Source organism: Contarinia nasturtii, unplaced genomic scaffold (genome assembly GCF_009176525.2).
Source record: "Contarinia nasturtii isolate CC-2019 unplaced genomic scaffold, AAFC_CNas_1.1 Cnas_scaffold_1240, whole genome shotgun sequence".
Lineage (NCBI taxonomy): Eukaryota > Metazoa > Arthropoda > Insecta > Diptera > Cecidomyiidae > Contarinia > Contarinia nasturtii.
Genome location: NW_022198581.1, coordinates 1,173,725 through 1,191,702, shown reverse-complemented (window position 1 = coordinate 1,191,702; position 17,978 = coordinate 1,173,725). Strand labels below are relative to the sequence as shown.

At 33.1% G+C, this 17,978-nt stretch overlaps 1 protein-coding gene across 1 annotated transcript; it reads right to left on the bottom strand.

The window, feature by feature from the left end:
• Positions 1-13,591: 13,591 nt before the first annotated feature.
• On the bottom strand, positions 13,592-15,503 carry LOC116345352 (farnesyl pyrophosphate synthase-like). The gene is made up of 7 exons (XM_031774631.1): positions 15,283-15,503; positions 15,137-15,225; positions 14,982-15,052; positions 14,784-14,924; positions 14,344-14,711; positions 14,064-14,281; positions 13,592-13,973 (listed from the first exon to the last, which is right to left on the bottom strand). The coding sequence occupies exons 1-7, from the start codon at positions 15,429-15,431 to the stop codon at positions 13,777-13,779; spliced, it is 1,233 nt and encodes a 410-aa protein (XP_031630491.1). The 5' UTR covers positions 15,432-15,503; the 3' UTR covers positions 13,592-13,776.
• Between the last annotated feature and the right edge of the window lie 2,475 nt (positions 15,504-17,978).

Here is a 17,978-nt window from a genome sequence, read left to right as displayed (position 1 = left end):
TTTAAAAAAAATTAATTTAAAATCTTAAGTTATATTATTTCGAATCTTTAAAAGTATTTTTAAAGTTAAAATAAACTTGTAAAGTCAATATGTTAGTCAGTCCAAATTATTTATTTAAAATAATCACAAAAAATGTAAAAAATTACGAAATCTGAATATTCTGATTGTATAAAAAAAGCGAAATACATGCGATGACGCTAAGAATGCGATCGAAATCTCTCTATGTGCAATGGTCAACATAGAGGTTAAATGATTTATTCAAATGAACGTGATGTTCACCGATGAGCCACCAAATTGAAAGCGTAATTGAGCCAGCCGCATTGATTTGTCATTTGAATGGGTAAAAGTTCAAGTTCAACGATTGGCGGATTGAAGTTTTTTTTTGCTCCTGTTCAAATCAACCGACAAACGATGGTAATTTTTCCACGGAAAATTTTCAGCCTCACAAAAATTGCCCTGTCATATTGTGTTTCATTTTCAAAAAAAAAAAATGCGGCGCGAGTATGTATTCTAAAAACCCACTTAAATGCGATGATAACAATGACCTTTGATGCACTAACAACTGCTAACACAATGGAACACACATCGCAATCGAAATGGCAAATCAGATATTCAGTGGGTAAAAATACACCAATTCCGCTCGATTGTCATATGTTTGTTGGCTGGCTTATTTCCTAGCTGGCTGATTGGTTGGCTTGTTTGGCTGGTGCAAGAGAAATAGAGAAAGTGCGACAGAAAAGCTGCATGTATGTGTGTGTGAGAGAGTGTCTATGTGCTCGGCTCAACGACATCCAGACAAAGTAGTGAAAACGTTTTGCACGAAAACATAATGCATTCTATGCATTTATCGGTCATGTTGTTATGTAGATTGCAACCAATTGATTGTATGTGCATTATACCGTCGGTCATGTGTGTATTTTTTTTTTGTTTTGTTTTGTAGCCGCATTTTTCCCTAGCCTCTGTTTAAATGCTTTCTCATACTCTGGTTTTGCGATTTTTTTTCATTTACTATTTTATTCTTCCACCGAATGCCATTATCGTAGCGGTTGCTGTTTCCTACACAATTTCTTTGCCGCTATCTCTTTTTCGCATTGAAAATTTACTATTAGACAATTGTGTGCCAGTTGATTTGCTTCGATTGGTGGTATTTGGCGCAAAGTTGAGTTTGAGCTTTGCTGTTCATGCCATTAGGACATTTATATCATTTTGATTTGCCCTTTCAAGTTCCATTGTGCAACATCATGATTGTAGTACAACATGCACAGTGTGTCACTTGTGCATGTTGCTTGAGTCCATTGGGAATTTCATTTGAAGCATTCCAGATAAATTTCAATGAAATAAGAATAAGAAATGCAAGATTTCAATGGATAATTGGTAAGTGGTTTCGTTTTAGATATTTAAAAATGAATTAATTTCCGTTCTTTTCTTATTTTTAGACATATTTATTGTCCAATGGTCATGATTGGTCAATGGTTGATGTTGTTCTTTAAAAAAAATTGTTTTATTCACCACATTGTCGGTGCAAAACATCAGTCGCTTCCCCTATTCAATATGCAGCATGCAATAAGTGTTGCAATGTGCATATGCACTCTCATACCACTTGAGCGGGGTGGATTTGCATGCTATATGCTGCAATTTTTTTTTGTATATTGAAATCATTGTCGAACGTAAAAAACAATTATTTGAGTTTAGTAACCGATGTTGATTGTTCATGACCTTCTCGCCGGCACAATCATTTTCAAGTGAATTTTAACGCATCATTTACTTTTACATTTGTGTTGTTAAACACACAATCGCTTGTAACATACGTGCCAAAATGCATCAGTTGTGAGAGAGTCTAAAAAATGTCACGACCAACGATAATCAGAGCATAACCCGAAATAAACATATCAATTAACATTTAACATGCGTGCGCTAGCGCGCTTGTCATATGGAAATGGCCACTTTTTGACTGGACAACGTGTTATATATACCAAATGATTGTGATCATTAGTCAGAGTGAGAGTTACAGTTAAAAAATGGTGACGAGTGAGAGGGAGAGAGCGAGAGAGAACGTCACAGAAAATGATTGAGAATGAGAGAAAGCCAACAATTCTACAAACTGTGAAAATGCCAAAATACATTTACGTTTTTGGTCACGAATTGAGCTATATGCGAAGCAATTGGATTGCATTGTCGTTCATTGCACATTGAGTCGATCGAATTGGTCGATTAACGAAAAACCCATTTGAATCTGATATTCGCATAAATAATCCATTATGGCAAACGGTCGCGTTTTGTATGTGCGCGAGTTCGCTTCACAACGATCACGAATAACAAATTTACATTTTTGTGTAATATTTTCGAGCTTTACACCAAAATGCATTTTGTTTGTGTTTGGATTGGTGTGATTAACTTTCGCTTGCACGCGTTTTTTTACGCGCCCCATCTCCCATACTATATATGGCAAATGCATTTTCTTCCCTCTGGCTGCAACCAAAATTTTCATAGATACGTGCGGTTGCATATGCAGTACAAATGAAAATTAGACTAAATGCATTTACAAACGCATCAGCATCAACAGCAAGAACAACAACAACAACAATAAAAAAGAACGAATTGAATGGGGCTGGTGTCGTCATGATGCAGGTGCTACACATGATTTTCGTGGGATGCACAAATGAAATCGTGGTGGGCCACTTTGGTGTGTAACAAATTTTCACTTTCCAACAAACATGACTCACTCAATCGCTGACACAATTTTGTCCCCAAAAACACAAAGTCATATTCTATGAACGTATATCGCAAAAATTGTATGCACTTTTTCCTATTTTAATCTCACATGTTTGCGAAATGCATGCACATATGCGTGCTTGTATTATATATTCTCTTTTTTTTTGTTACGAGAATGTTTTTGGTTTTTCCACTCAGCCTCTCTCTCTGTGTTTATTTTTTGCAATGCACACACATAGATTGCATGAAAATTCAGTGAAAATTGTATTTTTCACACCATTTTCATATATATGAATGGTGCAATAACGCGTGTTGATGCATTTACACGCACAATCAATGCAATTTATTGGCGCCACGGAATAAACACAGACGCACACACACACATTCATACAACTAGGGTGCATCGATTTCCATTCAATCAGCCAATATACCTAATACAATTTAAAACTGTGATTTATATGTAGCTGCACATTTTTGGTCATTAGAACAAAAAAAAAAACATGTTTTAAAATGAGTTTATTGAGTCAATGGCAAGCGGACAATAAAAAAACCGAACGGTTGCCCGTGAAAATGAAGAGTGCATGCGTTGCTACCACCACCCCAATGAATTGAACTGCATTTTAAAGTGGTGTTGTGCCATGCATACGATGTGCAATGTGCATCAAATGACGCGCCACTCAAACTGAACCGTTTGATGTGTTATCATGATATGGTTACACTTTTTTCCATTATCAATTGACTGCAAGAGGCTTTTTATTGCTGATGAATAATTGTGGCCACGAACGGATCTACACGTGATGAGAAACTCTTTCAATTTATCGCCCCATCCTTTCGCGTCATATTAATAAACTCGATCGCATTCTCATGACATTGCACAATGTACTGCTCGTAATTTGTCGCATACACTTTAATATTTTCAATTAAATTAACGCGACGCATTGTTCGCACTTGAAATATTTACCATGATATTCGACAGATAATCTATGCAAATTTGACCTCATCCACTTTACCAGCTGGACAGTGTATGTACATCACTTGCATTGAAATATTTACGGATATGCAATTTTATAGAACAAAGAAAAAAGATTACACAAAAAATGGGTTTATTGGAAAAAAAATTTAATTTTTATTTTCATCCGCATATTTTTATAAAATATTTACTTATGGAACTTGGGTTTAAACGGTACGAAGTGGATGATTGATTGTTACCCGGTTGTTTGCCTAGAAATTAAATTTTAACACTACAAAATTCATGTTCTTCTTTGTTGAATAAAATGATTAAATTATACATTTAATTTTTCTGCTTTATTGCTTTTCTTCAATATATTTTCTTCTTCTATTTTTGATCAGATTTAAATTTATTCAATTTTTTCTGGAGTAATTAATTTACGAATATGCATTTTATATCATCAGCAATCGTGAACATATCGAGACACATCGGACCGAGTCTCTACCATAGAGAGTGTTACCAGCATATTTAAATGTTTAATTGAATTTTTCTCTTATGTAAAATTTATGTTTGATTTCTCGGTGTGGTCACATTTATTTTTCATTTAGATATTGCAAATGTATGCATTTTCTTTTGTCGTATCTCTTTCTAAATGCTCTTATGTGGTGGCTAGAATTACGTTTTTCAACAAGTTACATCGCGTCGAAAAAAAAAAATCACTATAAAAATGTCGAACAAGGCGGTTGACGAACATGGATTGCTACCTCAGCAGCAGATAATGGAAATAAAAATCTAATCAAAAACATTTCGCGCAATCAATAGTTTATGCATAATTTAAATGTATATGAAATTAGATTATTCCCTTTGAGTCATATCCTATCTCCCTCGTCGACGCCACTGCCACCATTGTCATCAGCATCGTCGTCGTTTTTTATTGTCGATACTTGGTTTTTTCCATTGTTTTTTTTTTATAAAAGGCTATACATATAAATATGCGCAGGGAGAGCACTAAATGAGAAGAATGATGTAGATGCTAATGGAATGAAATTCGATAAAAACCAGGATTTCGTTGGCACATATTAAAATATAATTTTTTTAAAGCTATAGTTACCGTGAACTGTTTTTACCGTGAATACAGCACAACGAAGTCATGTACATTACATTTGTATGTGTTGTTTCAAAAACAAAATAATTCAGATAAATTGCCGTTTGAGAAATGAGAATATTATTTTCAATGTGTGTGACTCAAACCCTTAAAAAAAAAGAAACAAAAGAATTAATGAAAAATACGAAAGGGAAGGAACGAAGAAGAAAAAAATAATGGTAGAAAAAGTCGCCCTGACATTACAGCAAAATGTGAACAAGTCTCGTGTCCTGTTGTATCTATTAATATTTATAAATTTAACAATTCTATATTGTTCAATGGAAAATTGCCGTTGTCGAATATGCGCACACACTGAGTGGGTGTGAGAGCGAGACCGAGCCACACACACATACACAAATAGAGAGAGAGAGAGAGAGAGAGAGAGAGAGAGAGAGAGAAATCACATTCCAAATGAAGTAAGGAGGATGTCACAGTGTATATATGTATACATATAGTATGGATATAAAAAAAACGAAGACTTTTTTTACGAATAAGTATACCATACTACGTACTTTTATAATATAAAACAAAAAAAAGTCGGTGAAAATCAAGAATTGAGGAGAGGGAAAGACGTTTAAAAAAACAATGGGTGCTCTTCGGAAAAAAAGAAAAGTACCAAATGACGAAGAAAACGAATATAGAAGTAGACCATAAGACAGAAATTTCCACTGTTTTACTATACTCGCCGAAAAAAAAAGAATCAAGTCAACGAAACAGTATGAAAGAAAATTATGTGCTGTGCTGTGTCCACAATGTGACAGGGCGAGTGTGTCTCTGTGTGTGTTGGCGATGAAAAGAAAAATGTCTACTTACAACGAAACTGATGATGATGAAAACGATAAAAGAATTATGGCAATGAAAAACTATAGAAACACAATATGCACGACGATTCGATGCGATTGCACACAACCAAAGTTCAAAGACCCTTTTACAACATATCGAACAGCTCATATATAAGTACTCGCTGAGATTGTGTGTTTTTGTTTCGTTTATTCTGCGACGTTTCAATATCCTGAGCGTATATAATTGTTTCGTAAACCTTTGCACATTGAATAATATATGTATTGCTCAGTATCGGTTTCTCACATTTGTAATTATGAATTTATTTTTAAAAAAATGAAGCTCTTATTAAACTTTTTTTTTATTAAAAAAAATGTACAAATGTCATTAAAGTGTTTTTTGGATTTGAATTACGTCACCATGAATCCCACTCTTTATAGCAAACAATTAATGAGATGCGATAGAAATTACATGCCTATGTAGCAAATTATGTTTTTTTTACGATATCATAAACAATAAAGTAAAAAAAAACTGTTTCAATAACAGACCATTTTCAACATTTTCGTGCATTGGATACAGAGTGAATAGCATTTTACTTTGATAGAAATAATATTATTTTATGCTTTTCATGGCAGCTGCTTTTGCAGCTATGATGCTTATCTGTATTTTCCGCATCTGGTTTTATCTAGCTGCTGTTATAAGCAATATTCAGATTCAATAATCCAATTATCTCAAATGTAAAGAAAATTTGGTAGCTGCATATCTTGCTGATGTTTGTCAGTTGATTGAAACTACCATAGTATAGAATACATCAATACTTCATTTAATGAATTTTATTTAGCTTTCATCCATTCAACTGGAAACACTTTCACTCTCGCTACCCTGCATTTCAGACTTTCAATTAAATATTCGATCGTGATGTTGATTAAATTGTGTTCGTGTAAAATATTAAATAATGTTCAACGCCTCCCTGATAATATCTAACCACTTGGCATCAACAATATTTCATTTACTTGAGAAAAAAACGAATCAATCGTCACAAAGAAATATATATGATTGAATAAAAATGCATGACGCCCCTAAAAAATGAAATATTCTTTGCTTTCATTAATCAAATGTCGAGTGTGTCATTTGTTCATAAATTTGCTGCATGTTTCAAAAGTATTAATTAAGCGATTTTTAATTGGGTCATATTGTACTGATATGATACCGGTGTGTGCATGTGTCAATTAATTCATTGAAAACTCATAAATTTCATGCATCAATTGATTAACGTACGATGTTTTTCTATGTCAGAATGTTACTCAGGATGAGTGGTACAGATAATAACTTATTCTTGCGCAAATTAAGCGAATTAATTATCAACTGTTTGAAATGTTAGTGAAATGTGAAAAAGGTTGAACTTTATATATCTTGCCATCCATGCTACCACGTACCACAACACCTCATTGCCATAATTTAAATAAACGACTGTCTTTTTTTACATTTGCAAAGTAGCTATTCAATTGGTTGCATGTTTCAACTACTCCTTTATAAAAATTCATTCATATATTTATTTATGTATTAAAATCAACTTTTACAACGCAACAAAGCAAACAAAAAATTAATCATTTGGAAGTTCGTTGGAGCGATTATGTGTGCCGTCATGTGTGTGTGTGTGTCGACAATAAGTGTGAAAACAATTAAAAGGTTACACAACATCACACTTTCCTGGCATTTCGTTTTTCCGAATGTTACGTATGCATGCAAAGTTAACCGACAAAAACCCAAATTATATGCCAAAAGAATATGGTTAAAGGGACGATAAAATATAATATAAAATACTATGGGAACATTTGGAATGAGAGATATATGGTATGATTTTAAAGCAGTTGTTGAAAGTAACAATTGAAAGCAAGGGATGCGTGCCACCGTGTATGCATGAATGTCCAAGATAAAAAGGTTACCGAATAAGATGAGTAAATTAAAGGAATATAGTGGCTGCCAACTGGTCCAATTATCCCAAATAAATATATATAAATTCGATATCACGATGGTTAAGCCATGGTGAGAGCACAAATACAAAACGAATCAAAAAACAAAAGAGAAGAGAGAAAAACGATGAAACAAACCACCAATTTACACTTGTTGACTTGAAAATAATCCGATGGTAAATCCGATGGCAAAAAAAAGATCCAAACAAAACCATATATATATAAATATATAGATTTAAATTGCATTCACTAAACAGTGCTTTACCAAAAGGAATCGCCAAAGCAACGGCACTTTTTCACTTCTGTATTTGTTGCAAGTACATCCAACAACGACCATCGACAATAAAAACCACAGGAGGAAAAAAACAGCAGGAGAACGAGAACGGAAAATCTGAGAATAAAATAAACCTCTTTCTGAAAATCGACGAAGCATTATACCATGAAATCCACTTGACCCGTAGTCTCATGCCAACATTTTTCTCAAATGTGTATTCAAAATGTGAAGTAATCTGATGATGACGTTACGCAAACGGCGACATTCACGACATCAACAAAATAATCAAGTATGTGGTATGTATGCATAAAACTCTGTATCATGGGAATATCATGAATGACTTGATCTCGGCATGCAAGCAGGCAAGCAACCAAACAAGAGAATCCAAGCGAAACCCTATTGCCATTGACTTATGCCGTTTGCGAATGTGTGAAATGTTATCTTTTTATCCTACTAGCAAAGGGTTTTGCCGTCTTGTGTCATCACATCGCATTTGAGTATTTTAGTTGCGCATATTTATATATACAGGGTGCACCATAATTCTATACACAATTAAACATTCCCTTTGGCACATTTATCAGCTCAAGAGGCATAATTTTAGAAGTTGAAGATTTAAACGGGGATCTTTGTAAAAAAGAATGATATGGATAAGCAAAAAAATCATTTTTATGTAAACTGCATCGCCGAAAAATTGTAAAGGGATTTTTTATTGTATTCAGATCAAAATCGATAATGAGGGTTACAATGTCAGGTCGATATTATGGACTCTCTGGTCAAATATGTCAAAAAAACTAACAAATTGTTCGGACAATTAGAAATTAGAGCACAGACAAAGAACTCCAAGCTGGGATTTTCAATCGAAATACGTTGTTCCTTGCTCAATGAACAGATCCGAACGTCATCTTGTATATTCCGTAAGTAAAAAATATGGGAAATGTCTGATGCTGAAACCCTTCCAAAAATGTGGAAACTTCCTAAAAACTGAAATCGAAAGAATGTAAGATATTTCAGCCGAAAAATCTTAAATTATACGAAATTATGTGGCACACTGTACACGCTAGAGATACCCTCTCGTAACAATCCTTTGGCCTTCGTTGGTTTGTTTATTTGTCGTGCGGTGTGCCGTCTGTGTGCTACAATAGTAAACATTATTGCTGTGTAGTGATATTATGCGAATCACTTTCGCTGTTTTGGGGAGCAAATGAAAACATCGCTTCATACCACACAATTGCTATATTAAGTGAACGCAGTATACTATATGATTTATTGATATGCATGTATAAGCCAAGACATTATGTCACACATCCGGAGACATTTTATAACTTTAGTGCAGCGGATGTTTATTCACTTTTGATTTACTTGACGAAAATGACGAAAATAGCAGATCAAACAAGAGAGAGAGAGAGAGAGAGAGCGCGCGTGTTCAAAATCAACTAACCAAATTAATTGGCTATCAATGTGAAATTATTCAAATGTCTTGTTTCACAAAGTGATTTGTCATCGTATTGATGTTGTAAACTTACAAAAACCACATTTCATGGTAAAATTTAACTTCATTTAATTGAATGGAAAGCATTTTCTATATAAAATCTATTTTCCACTTTCATTTGGTTCGACTAAATGTCGGTGGCCGGTGGTTGAGCACGACCATGCTATTTTATATGGGTGTGCATTCATTTTCTGAAACAATGTATCCAACAATTTAACATCTTCAAAGGCATTTGGCACTGACTATTAACTTTGCCACCACACTCACCAAATCTCGGTTTGAGTCAATTTTTGCTTTGTTTATTTGTCGGTTCGTCTGTTTTCTCCGATCCTTCGTAACATAAATGCACACACACACACATACACACTCTTGATTTCTCTTCGCCAACCAATTCCCGAACGAAGCACAAAAGAAGTAATAATAATATGTGGTCCGGTGGCAGTTTGGAAGCCGATCTCCGCTGTGCTCCTTTCAAAAAAAGAACACAAAATATATCGTTAGAAGGCAATCGTTGTCTCTCATCTTTTTTTTCTATATTACCTATAATAATAAAGTGGCAGTTTTCTATTTGCCGAAATTCCAATTCGTAGGTGTTTTTTGTGAATTGCTTCGTATCTTTCGTATGCGAAAGTGTTGCAATGTTTTGATCCGACGACAACGGCATTTACATTTATGTGTTGATTGGACTAATTTGCGGTTAACCGTTTTCTGGCAAAGGATCCAAATAATTGCTTTGCTTTTTTTTTTATATAAATACAAAAAAAGTATGCAAATCGTTCCTCGCCGACCATTTGGTCATCGCAACATTCTTTTTTCCATGTCGTCGAGATTCTTTCAATCAATTCCATTTCATTGCATCAAAATGATACTAATCAAATGATTATGTTTAGATTGACTGCGCATTTAATTACGCCATATATAATCTTATACCAATTTTTTTTTCGACCGAAAAGAAAGAAAGCAGAGATAACAGTATATTTTTTCCGTTTCTGTTAAAAACAGTTTTTTTTTGTTAGAAAAAAAGGTGGCCAATGGTAGGAATTATTATCAACAAGAATTTTACGCTTTCGAGCTTTGAACTGCATCTTTGAATTGCACATAAACTGTTGTTGCTTTCCTTAGACGGGCATTTCTAAAATGAACATAAACCACATCGAAGAGAGTGTTATGCCTCAAATATCCTTTGAGCACACTGGATGTATTTCTCATTTTGTTATTTCCTCACCTCTCACTCTCTGTCTGTCTGTCTTTCACTCTCCCTCTCCCTCACGCACACATTCCTTCCGTCTTTGGTATCGGTGTTTCAATGAATGTCGTTGCACTGTGAATGGGTCAACTGTAACGCTCTAGTAAATCGAATGACGTAGGTTGATCTTCAAAGCAAAAACTGTAATAAATCAGTTGAACCGCTCTAGCAATGCCAAAGTGTCATGTCAAGAAAGTGAAGATAAAAAAACAACATAAACCGAATGAATTTTGTTTCACACAGAAAGTGAAAGTGAAATTGTGAAATTGTTGGCATTTCTCTATGTAGTACATAGAAAGCATAGTGTAAATAGCAAGAACAGCTGCCAAGCCAAACAATATCTCAATGAACAAAATGTTGGCGTCAATGGGAGAAATACTTTGCATGCAAGCCAAGATCAAGAACGTCTTGAAGCAAATACAAACGCATACCATGTGGCATACCAAACCAATTTAAACCAGTCAAACAAGTAAACGCATACTACGTTGCCAAAAAAGGAAGAAATATTGATTCTCACATCATCAGAAAGCAGTAGCATCATCACCACCAACAATAACAGCATTGTAAAACGATAAACGACAATGGATGAATATTCGCATGTATACATTTGGTTGATACTGATGAGAATACATAATATGGAAATGAAATCAGCACTCCTATATAAAGAGACGTTTAAGCGTACAAACTACGAAAACCATCTCAATATCGTAAGAGAGCTATTGTTGTTATTGGTGTTGTTGTTCTTGTTGAATATTACTCTTATTAAGGTTGTTGTTGTTGTTGTTGTTGCTGCTGGTAGTTAAATTGTTAGCGTCGTGGCGACGTCGATAAAGCATCCACTTTTCGAATGAAGCTGCTGTATGGTACCGGCTAGACGTTTTGCCAGACAAATTTTATGTACACCAAGTACTTGCTTTAGATACATTCTCTTTCTTATAGCACAAATTCCTAAAGTGTTTACAATTGTGTTGGGCTCTTGCCTTGACTCTATCCAACTCGACTCGACTCTCTCATTCTCGCTCTCATTCGGCATTTTCCCCGTTTTCTCTCTATACGTCTCTTTATTTCTTCACTTGCAAAACATGATATTTTCTGAATGGGTGAAATGGTGCTAAATGCATACAATTTATGTTATGCCGTTTGTTGGTCTCACCACTTCTTTTTGCTTAGCGAAAATTGCATATAGCCTTCTTCCGTGTTTGGTATGTTGATATGTTGCATGACTTGTGACCATGTGTTTGTGTGCTTTCATGAATATGTGGAACAGATTTTCGTTATATTATGTAAATAATTTTGCTATGATTTGAATGCTACACGAGAATGTCGAAATTATTATCTTAAGAGATGATTGCTTCTCCATTCAACGCATTCTATCTATATCTTAAGCATTTTCGTCAATAAACTATGCAAATAATTGGTTCTATACGCGAAACTTCACACCTGAATGGAAACAATTGAAGGTGACCCATTATCATGTTCGAAAATTGCATACCATCGATGAACTCGTTTGACTTTGTGTTATTAGTCAAATATTATGTCTCGTGCACAACCAACCGAATTTCAATAAATGTTTCAGCTTTCGGTATGGGTTCAAGGTCAGTCAATTCTGTTTCCCATTCATTACACCAATTTCGATATCGATTTTGATTTAAACCGTCTTTTCATATATACCTTGAATCTGCAAGGAACATAAGAACTTTTTTTCTCGACGAAAAGTAATTTCAGTTGAGGCTCAAATTAATAACAATCATTGTGTTTCAATGAAAATTAATTTTTTTTTATTTGCTTCAACAATGTTAATTCATTCTAATTCAAAACTACTTTCATTCGTCTGACGCAAACGAAACGAAAATTGACGAGCAAAAGAAAAAAAAAAGTAAGCTGCCAAATTAAAATAAAAATATCGAAAAATATTCATCAAAAAGTCTGCCATATCAGGCGGTACAAAAAATGCAATGATACCACCGTATTGCTTGACGACTCAACGAAGTAAAATTATATATAATTAAAGTATAATATTTGCAAAGTATTACTACATGCCGCGTGAAGCGAGAAGAATGTAAGAAGTCAGCGTGTACATCATTAACATCGAATAAATATATATATATAGAAAAGTGGAGAATTCGCATGAGAGATTTTTTTATTATTATTTGGTTTTATTCGAAAACGAAAAATAATATATACACCAATACAAACGTATGCAAACATGTAATTTTCTTCTAAATATGGATACATAAAAATATAAAAAGAACTGCTTTTCATCTGATCTCATTCGGTTGTTTTAGCTATGACCCCATTTTTATTCTCTTCTGTCCGTTTTTTGCGTCTGTTCGTCCATCGGTCCGAATGGTTTTCTCAATGAATGGGCCTGAAATGACGTTTTCCTTATTTTAATGAAAATTTTATAAATATACTGAACACTTATGACATTCGGAAAACATTCTTATTGAGTGGAGAACACAAGGGCAATACCTGTTTTCAACTATATTATTAACTCTGCGCTATTCATTTTGATTAGCACACTTTTTGATATTGTTCTGTTTTTGCTCTACACGTACGATGATAATATTGATTCGACATCATTTCTGTTTTATTTTAATTTCTTAATTATACAAAATTATCTTTCCATCGAAATAATGGATTCTTGTGGCGAATGTTCGATAACATATAAATAGACGTCAAATGAATTTATACAATTTGTATTGATGAAATTTGATCCAGTTGTTTTCGGTCACGGTTTTTTTCTCTCGCAACCATATTTGAAAGTGACAATAATATAATTCGCGAAGTAAAAAAAATCAAAAGTCAAAAGTTATTCAAATATTCATGGATTGACGGAAAATATAAAGCGATGTTTTGTATTTAATCCAATTACCATGTTTTTGGTTGGTTCTCATTGGCATCGAAAAATGTTATAACAACTTTTTATTTGTCAAAAATGCAAGAAACAAATTACAATTAAATGCATAATATTTTTTTTATTTGTCAAAATGCTCATGAAATTATTGATATTCCCATGTCCCAAGTGTCAAAGTAACAATGAAAAAACATTGATACAAACCGCATCAATCAGAAGAACACATGTTAAACAATCATCATATATAAATTGAATAAAAATTGAGCAAAATTTCACCCAGAAAAAAAAGCACACACACACACTACAGTTTATAAATGTCACCCTGTCAATTGTACCAAGTCAAATGTTATATTTAATTTGATTTAACCATTGAACGATGAAATAGCAAATCGAGTATATTGTATAGTACATTTTTTACTGGTTCATCACATTCGGCAGCCACAATTAATGCCCGAATTGAATCATATTTTTCATATGCAAATTCTCTGTACAATTCAAGCATACTCATATCAATAAAAAGTTGTTTGACACGTTCACTACATTTTGGATCTATAACAACAAAAAAATTACATCAAATATAAATAAAACATTTTTTTTTTTTTGATTCATTTAAAACGAACAACAATGGAATTATTTCACCTTTTTTTCCATAGTTTTCAATCATAATTCGTTTTTGTTCGTCGTTACCGCGTTGCATACATGTTGTAGCCAACCAAGAGCATTCACCATTTTCGATATCGTTAGTTGTTTTCTGAAGTACGCCGCTAATATCGAAAATATCCAATACATCATTTTGGCATTGATGATAATAACCCATTTCAGCACAAATGTGTTTGATAAATTCGCGATTGTTATGGCTTGAGTGGGAATTTTATAACATTTTCATAATGAATTTAGAAAATACATTCAAATATCATACCCAGTGAGAGCCATTAGCATCGACATTGGTGTATAGAATAAGAAATGTCCGGTTTTTGTTAAATGCACTTGTCGCATATTTTTCAAAGAATTATCCACATCTGCCATTGCATCGAATCTAATAAATTTGTTCATAGTTTGACCCATATGTGTGAAAAATACTCCTTCGCTTATGTACTCAAATAAACGCGAATAGCAGGCCAAATCTTTGCAATGATTCTTCAAAAGAAAGTATCCACTATGAAGAACAAGTATATAATCACTCACAGCATGCATTCCCACATCGTCGAGTGTGTGCCAACATCGACTATTTCGACGTACTAAACCTCCATCAATCATATCGTCATGAATTACCACAATTGTATTCACCTATATTAATTAAATGGATTTATGTTTTAATTATCTTCAAATCGGATTTGTGTCATCTTTTAATTCACTCACTATTTCAAGTGCCCAGCAAATCATGTACAGCTGACGCATTTTTTCTGGAGTCTGCTGATCTTTGTCGGCTATATCCTTATAACCCAAAATGATTTGCATGGGACGAAATTGCTTTCCATTTGGCACATTATATTGGAGACACTTTACCAAAAAAAAAAATCTGGTCTATTTAAAATCTTCACTAAATCAAATACTTACTTTGTCAATGTATTCAGCAGTTTCTTTATTTGTACATCTCTCAATATATGTAACTATTTCACGTTTCACATCTACAAAAAATCCATACAAAAATGATGTGCCGCAGAGCCCAAGGGTGGGAGAATTTTTTATTTTTATTTTAAAACATTCCTTACCTGGAAATAATGCATTAAATTTGATGCTTTCTTCCATCAAATCGGGTCTTAATTTGGCCGTGAAAGTTCTAAAAATATTTAAATCTTTCCTGAAAAAGAAAGCGAATATTAATTCCAGCTTAAGACAAATTTTAATCTAATTATACCTTAAGTCGACGTTGTGCTCGTCCATATTAACATTTTTCATTGTGCAGCCAATTGAAAACGATTTAAAAGAATTGAATGACTTTTGCTTAGTTTTAAGAAAATTCCGAATAAAATTTCCGACACAATTTTGTTTCGCAATTGAGAACATTGTTTATTTAAAATCAAAACACTTCTGTCTACTTCAAAAGACCATCCGGGAAAAACCGCTATTGACTTATATTCAAACTCGGGCGAATGAAATTAGAAAGCCGACAAAAAGTCAAATCGCACTTAAATATATCGACCCAATTCAATCAATGCAATTCACAAACGTTTTATCAATTAATGGTTAATATCGCCAAAAAAAAATCACTCGTGCTCAGTCGGCGGCTCTTTTGTTGTACGTCCTTGTGCTACACATTATTCGTCATTTGTTTATTTGTTTCTCGATTGCACAACAATTTGCAATACACAAATGAAAATAAACAATTAGCTGTTGGTAAATAGCCAAATATTGAGAACATTGCCGTAAATAACGTCATCAATAATATACTTGGGCGCTCTGAAAAAATAAAACTTTCTTTCAGGGGAATATTTCTTATTATAGCGAGCTTTATATAATGCCCATGGTATTTTGTTCTTTTTCGAGAAAGAAAACAACAACAAAACAAATGAAGGGAATGTTTTAAAATAAGAAGATTGATTTTTTTCTTAGTTATCAACAATTTTATTCTTCTTCTTTTGTTTCCCAACAAACATACAAATATAAATAATTCACATATTTCAGATAAAAGGTAGTAGTGTATTACATTTTAAATCAACTTAAAGACTCTCCCTACCTCTAGGTTGATAATTGGTTATCAGCCACAAATTCACGCTATTCACGATTAAAATTATCATGAGCACTTAAAAAACGCGGAAAAGTACAATCAAGTATGGTGCGAATGAATCTTTTAAATCACATTAGATCATTCATTTCTTTTGTTTTAATCCATGCCAGTTTTTTAGTTATTATCGGACCAATTATTCAATTATTTTAAACATTATGTGATATAATTTATATCTACAATGACTCACAAGACTCAAATACATGTAAAAAATCAATTCAAAATCTTGAAAACTTTTTCAATCAATGATAATCTGGATTTAGGACTAAAAAAATGTTTTTACATCATTTCTTCTTTCATGAAGGAAATAGAAAAAATTTCTCCAAACACTTCGTATTCAAGGAAATTCTTGCATCACTCTTCGTTTAACTGGGCATTTCTATGCAGTACTATAGTAATTCTCAGTTTTTGTTGCTATACAAAGAAAATATTTGAAAAAAAAAAAACCAACGATAAATACCAACTGACATTTAATATAAATCGAATGAATATATAGAGAGTAAGTACACGTGTATTCAGCAATGTTGCATGCAAAAAATGTGCATCAATACAATATGATGATAATTTAATGATGCATAATAATTACGGACACATAATTACAACAATATAAGTTGTCAGTGTTCAATGTACACTTGTCATTTCTCTGTTGACGATACAATTATTATCGTTGTTTTTCGTGTCTTTTTTTCTCTAAAATGTACCACTGTACGTGTAGATTCTTCATTTATTTATTCAACTGTTTCAGTATTTCTCCGTTTATGTTTATGTTTATGTATAACAAAAATGATTTTAAAAATCACATAAAAATCGTTGATTAGTCCAACATAAGAAATCGATATTATGCTTTATGTAATAAAAAAACATTCCTATCAACATAACTATTATAAATTTGGGAAATTGAAAAACTATTTTTGTATCAAATACGAATAGCATTGTTGTGTAACAGCTTAGAATTATTTTTGGAAATGAATCATGAAATGAGAGAGGCGAGAGCGAGAGAGAACAGGGAAATAGAATAAAACTTGTAGAAAATTCAAAACGGCATGTCATAAAACTGAAATTCGTATCTGGCCGAATGGCGTGTTTTAACATCCGGAATTTAATTTGGAAATAGATTGCTGCTGTTTATATTATTTCGATCATAAAAATGGCCATATTAGGCAAAGTTAGAATAAAACAATGACTGTGGAAAAATACAACATTTCAACAAACAAACTGTCAATAAAATTTCTACATGTATTTGTGTTTTATTTTCTTTTGAACATCCGTTGGGAATGTTTATTAATTACGTTATTAAATACATACCAATTTTCCGGCGGCAATTAATTCCACAAATAAGAAAATAAGTGACCCCTCTATGTGTGCTTTTTCAAAATTTATGTTACGTCACATGTTTATCAATCATTATTTTTCAATATTGTTTTGATAAATAAAAAAATGTGATTTTTTTTTTCATAGGGCGTCACCATGATTCGGCGTCATACTCCAGAATTGCCCCCGGCAATCGTCTGAATTGAAATTGAATGTAGTTTTTGTTCTTTTTTGATAAAAGGAGAATACTTCCATCAACAGAGAGTAACCGAGGTGAAATTTAAAAACAAAAACAACAATGCGATGATTGAATATCATTCGGTGTTCTAAAATATAAAGAATGAGATGAATATGTGAGCATAAATAATATTTCAAACGAACGCAATCATTGAATTATCTCGTTATATTATGTAGCATGTATGCATGAGTCCTGGTTAATGCATTCAATCAGATCTTTCATCAAATAAAATGCCATCTAAAAACAAGGATGATCACCAAGGCTCGTCTCAACACAGAAA

Excerpts from the sequence above, each read along its gene's own strand:
- LOC116345352 (XM_031774631.1), bottom strand. The coding sequence starts at position 15,431 with ATGTTCTCAATTGCGAAACAAAATTGTGTCGGAAATTTTATTCGGAAT. Across the intron at positions 14,925-14,981 it reads CTGCTGAATACATTGACAAA|TGTCTCCAATATAATGTGCC; the intron begins GTAAGTATTTGA and ends TTTTTGGTAAAG. Across the intron at positions 14,712-14,783 it reads TTTGCTGGGCACTTGAAATA|GTGAATACAATTGTGGTAAT; the intron begins GTGAGTGAATTA and ends TAATTAATATAG.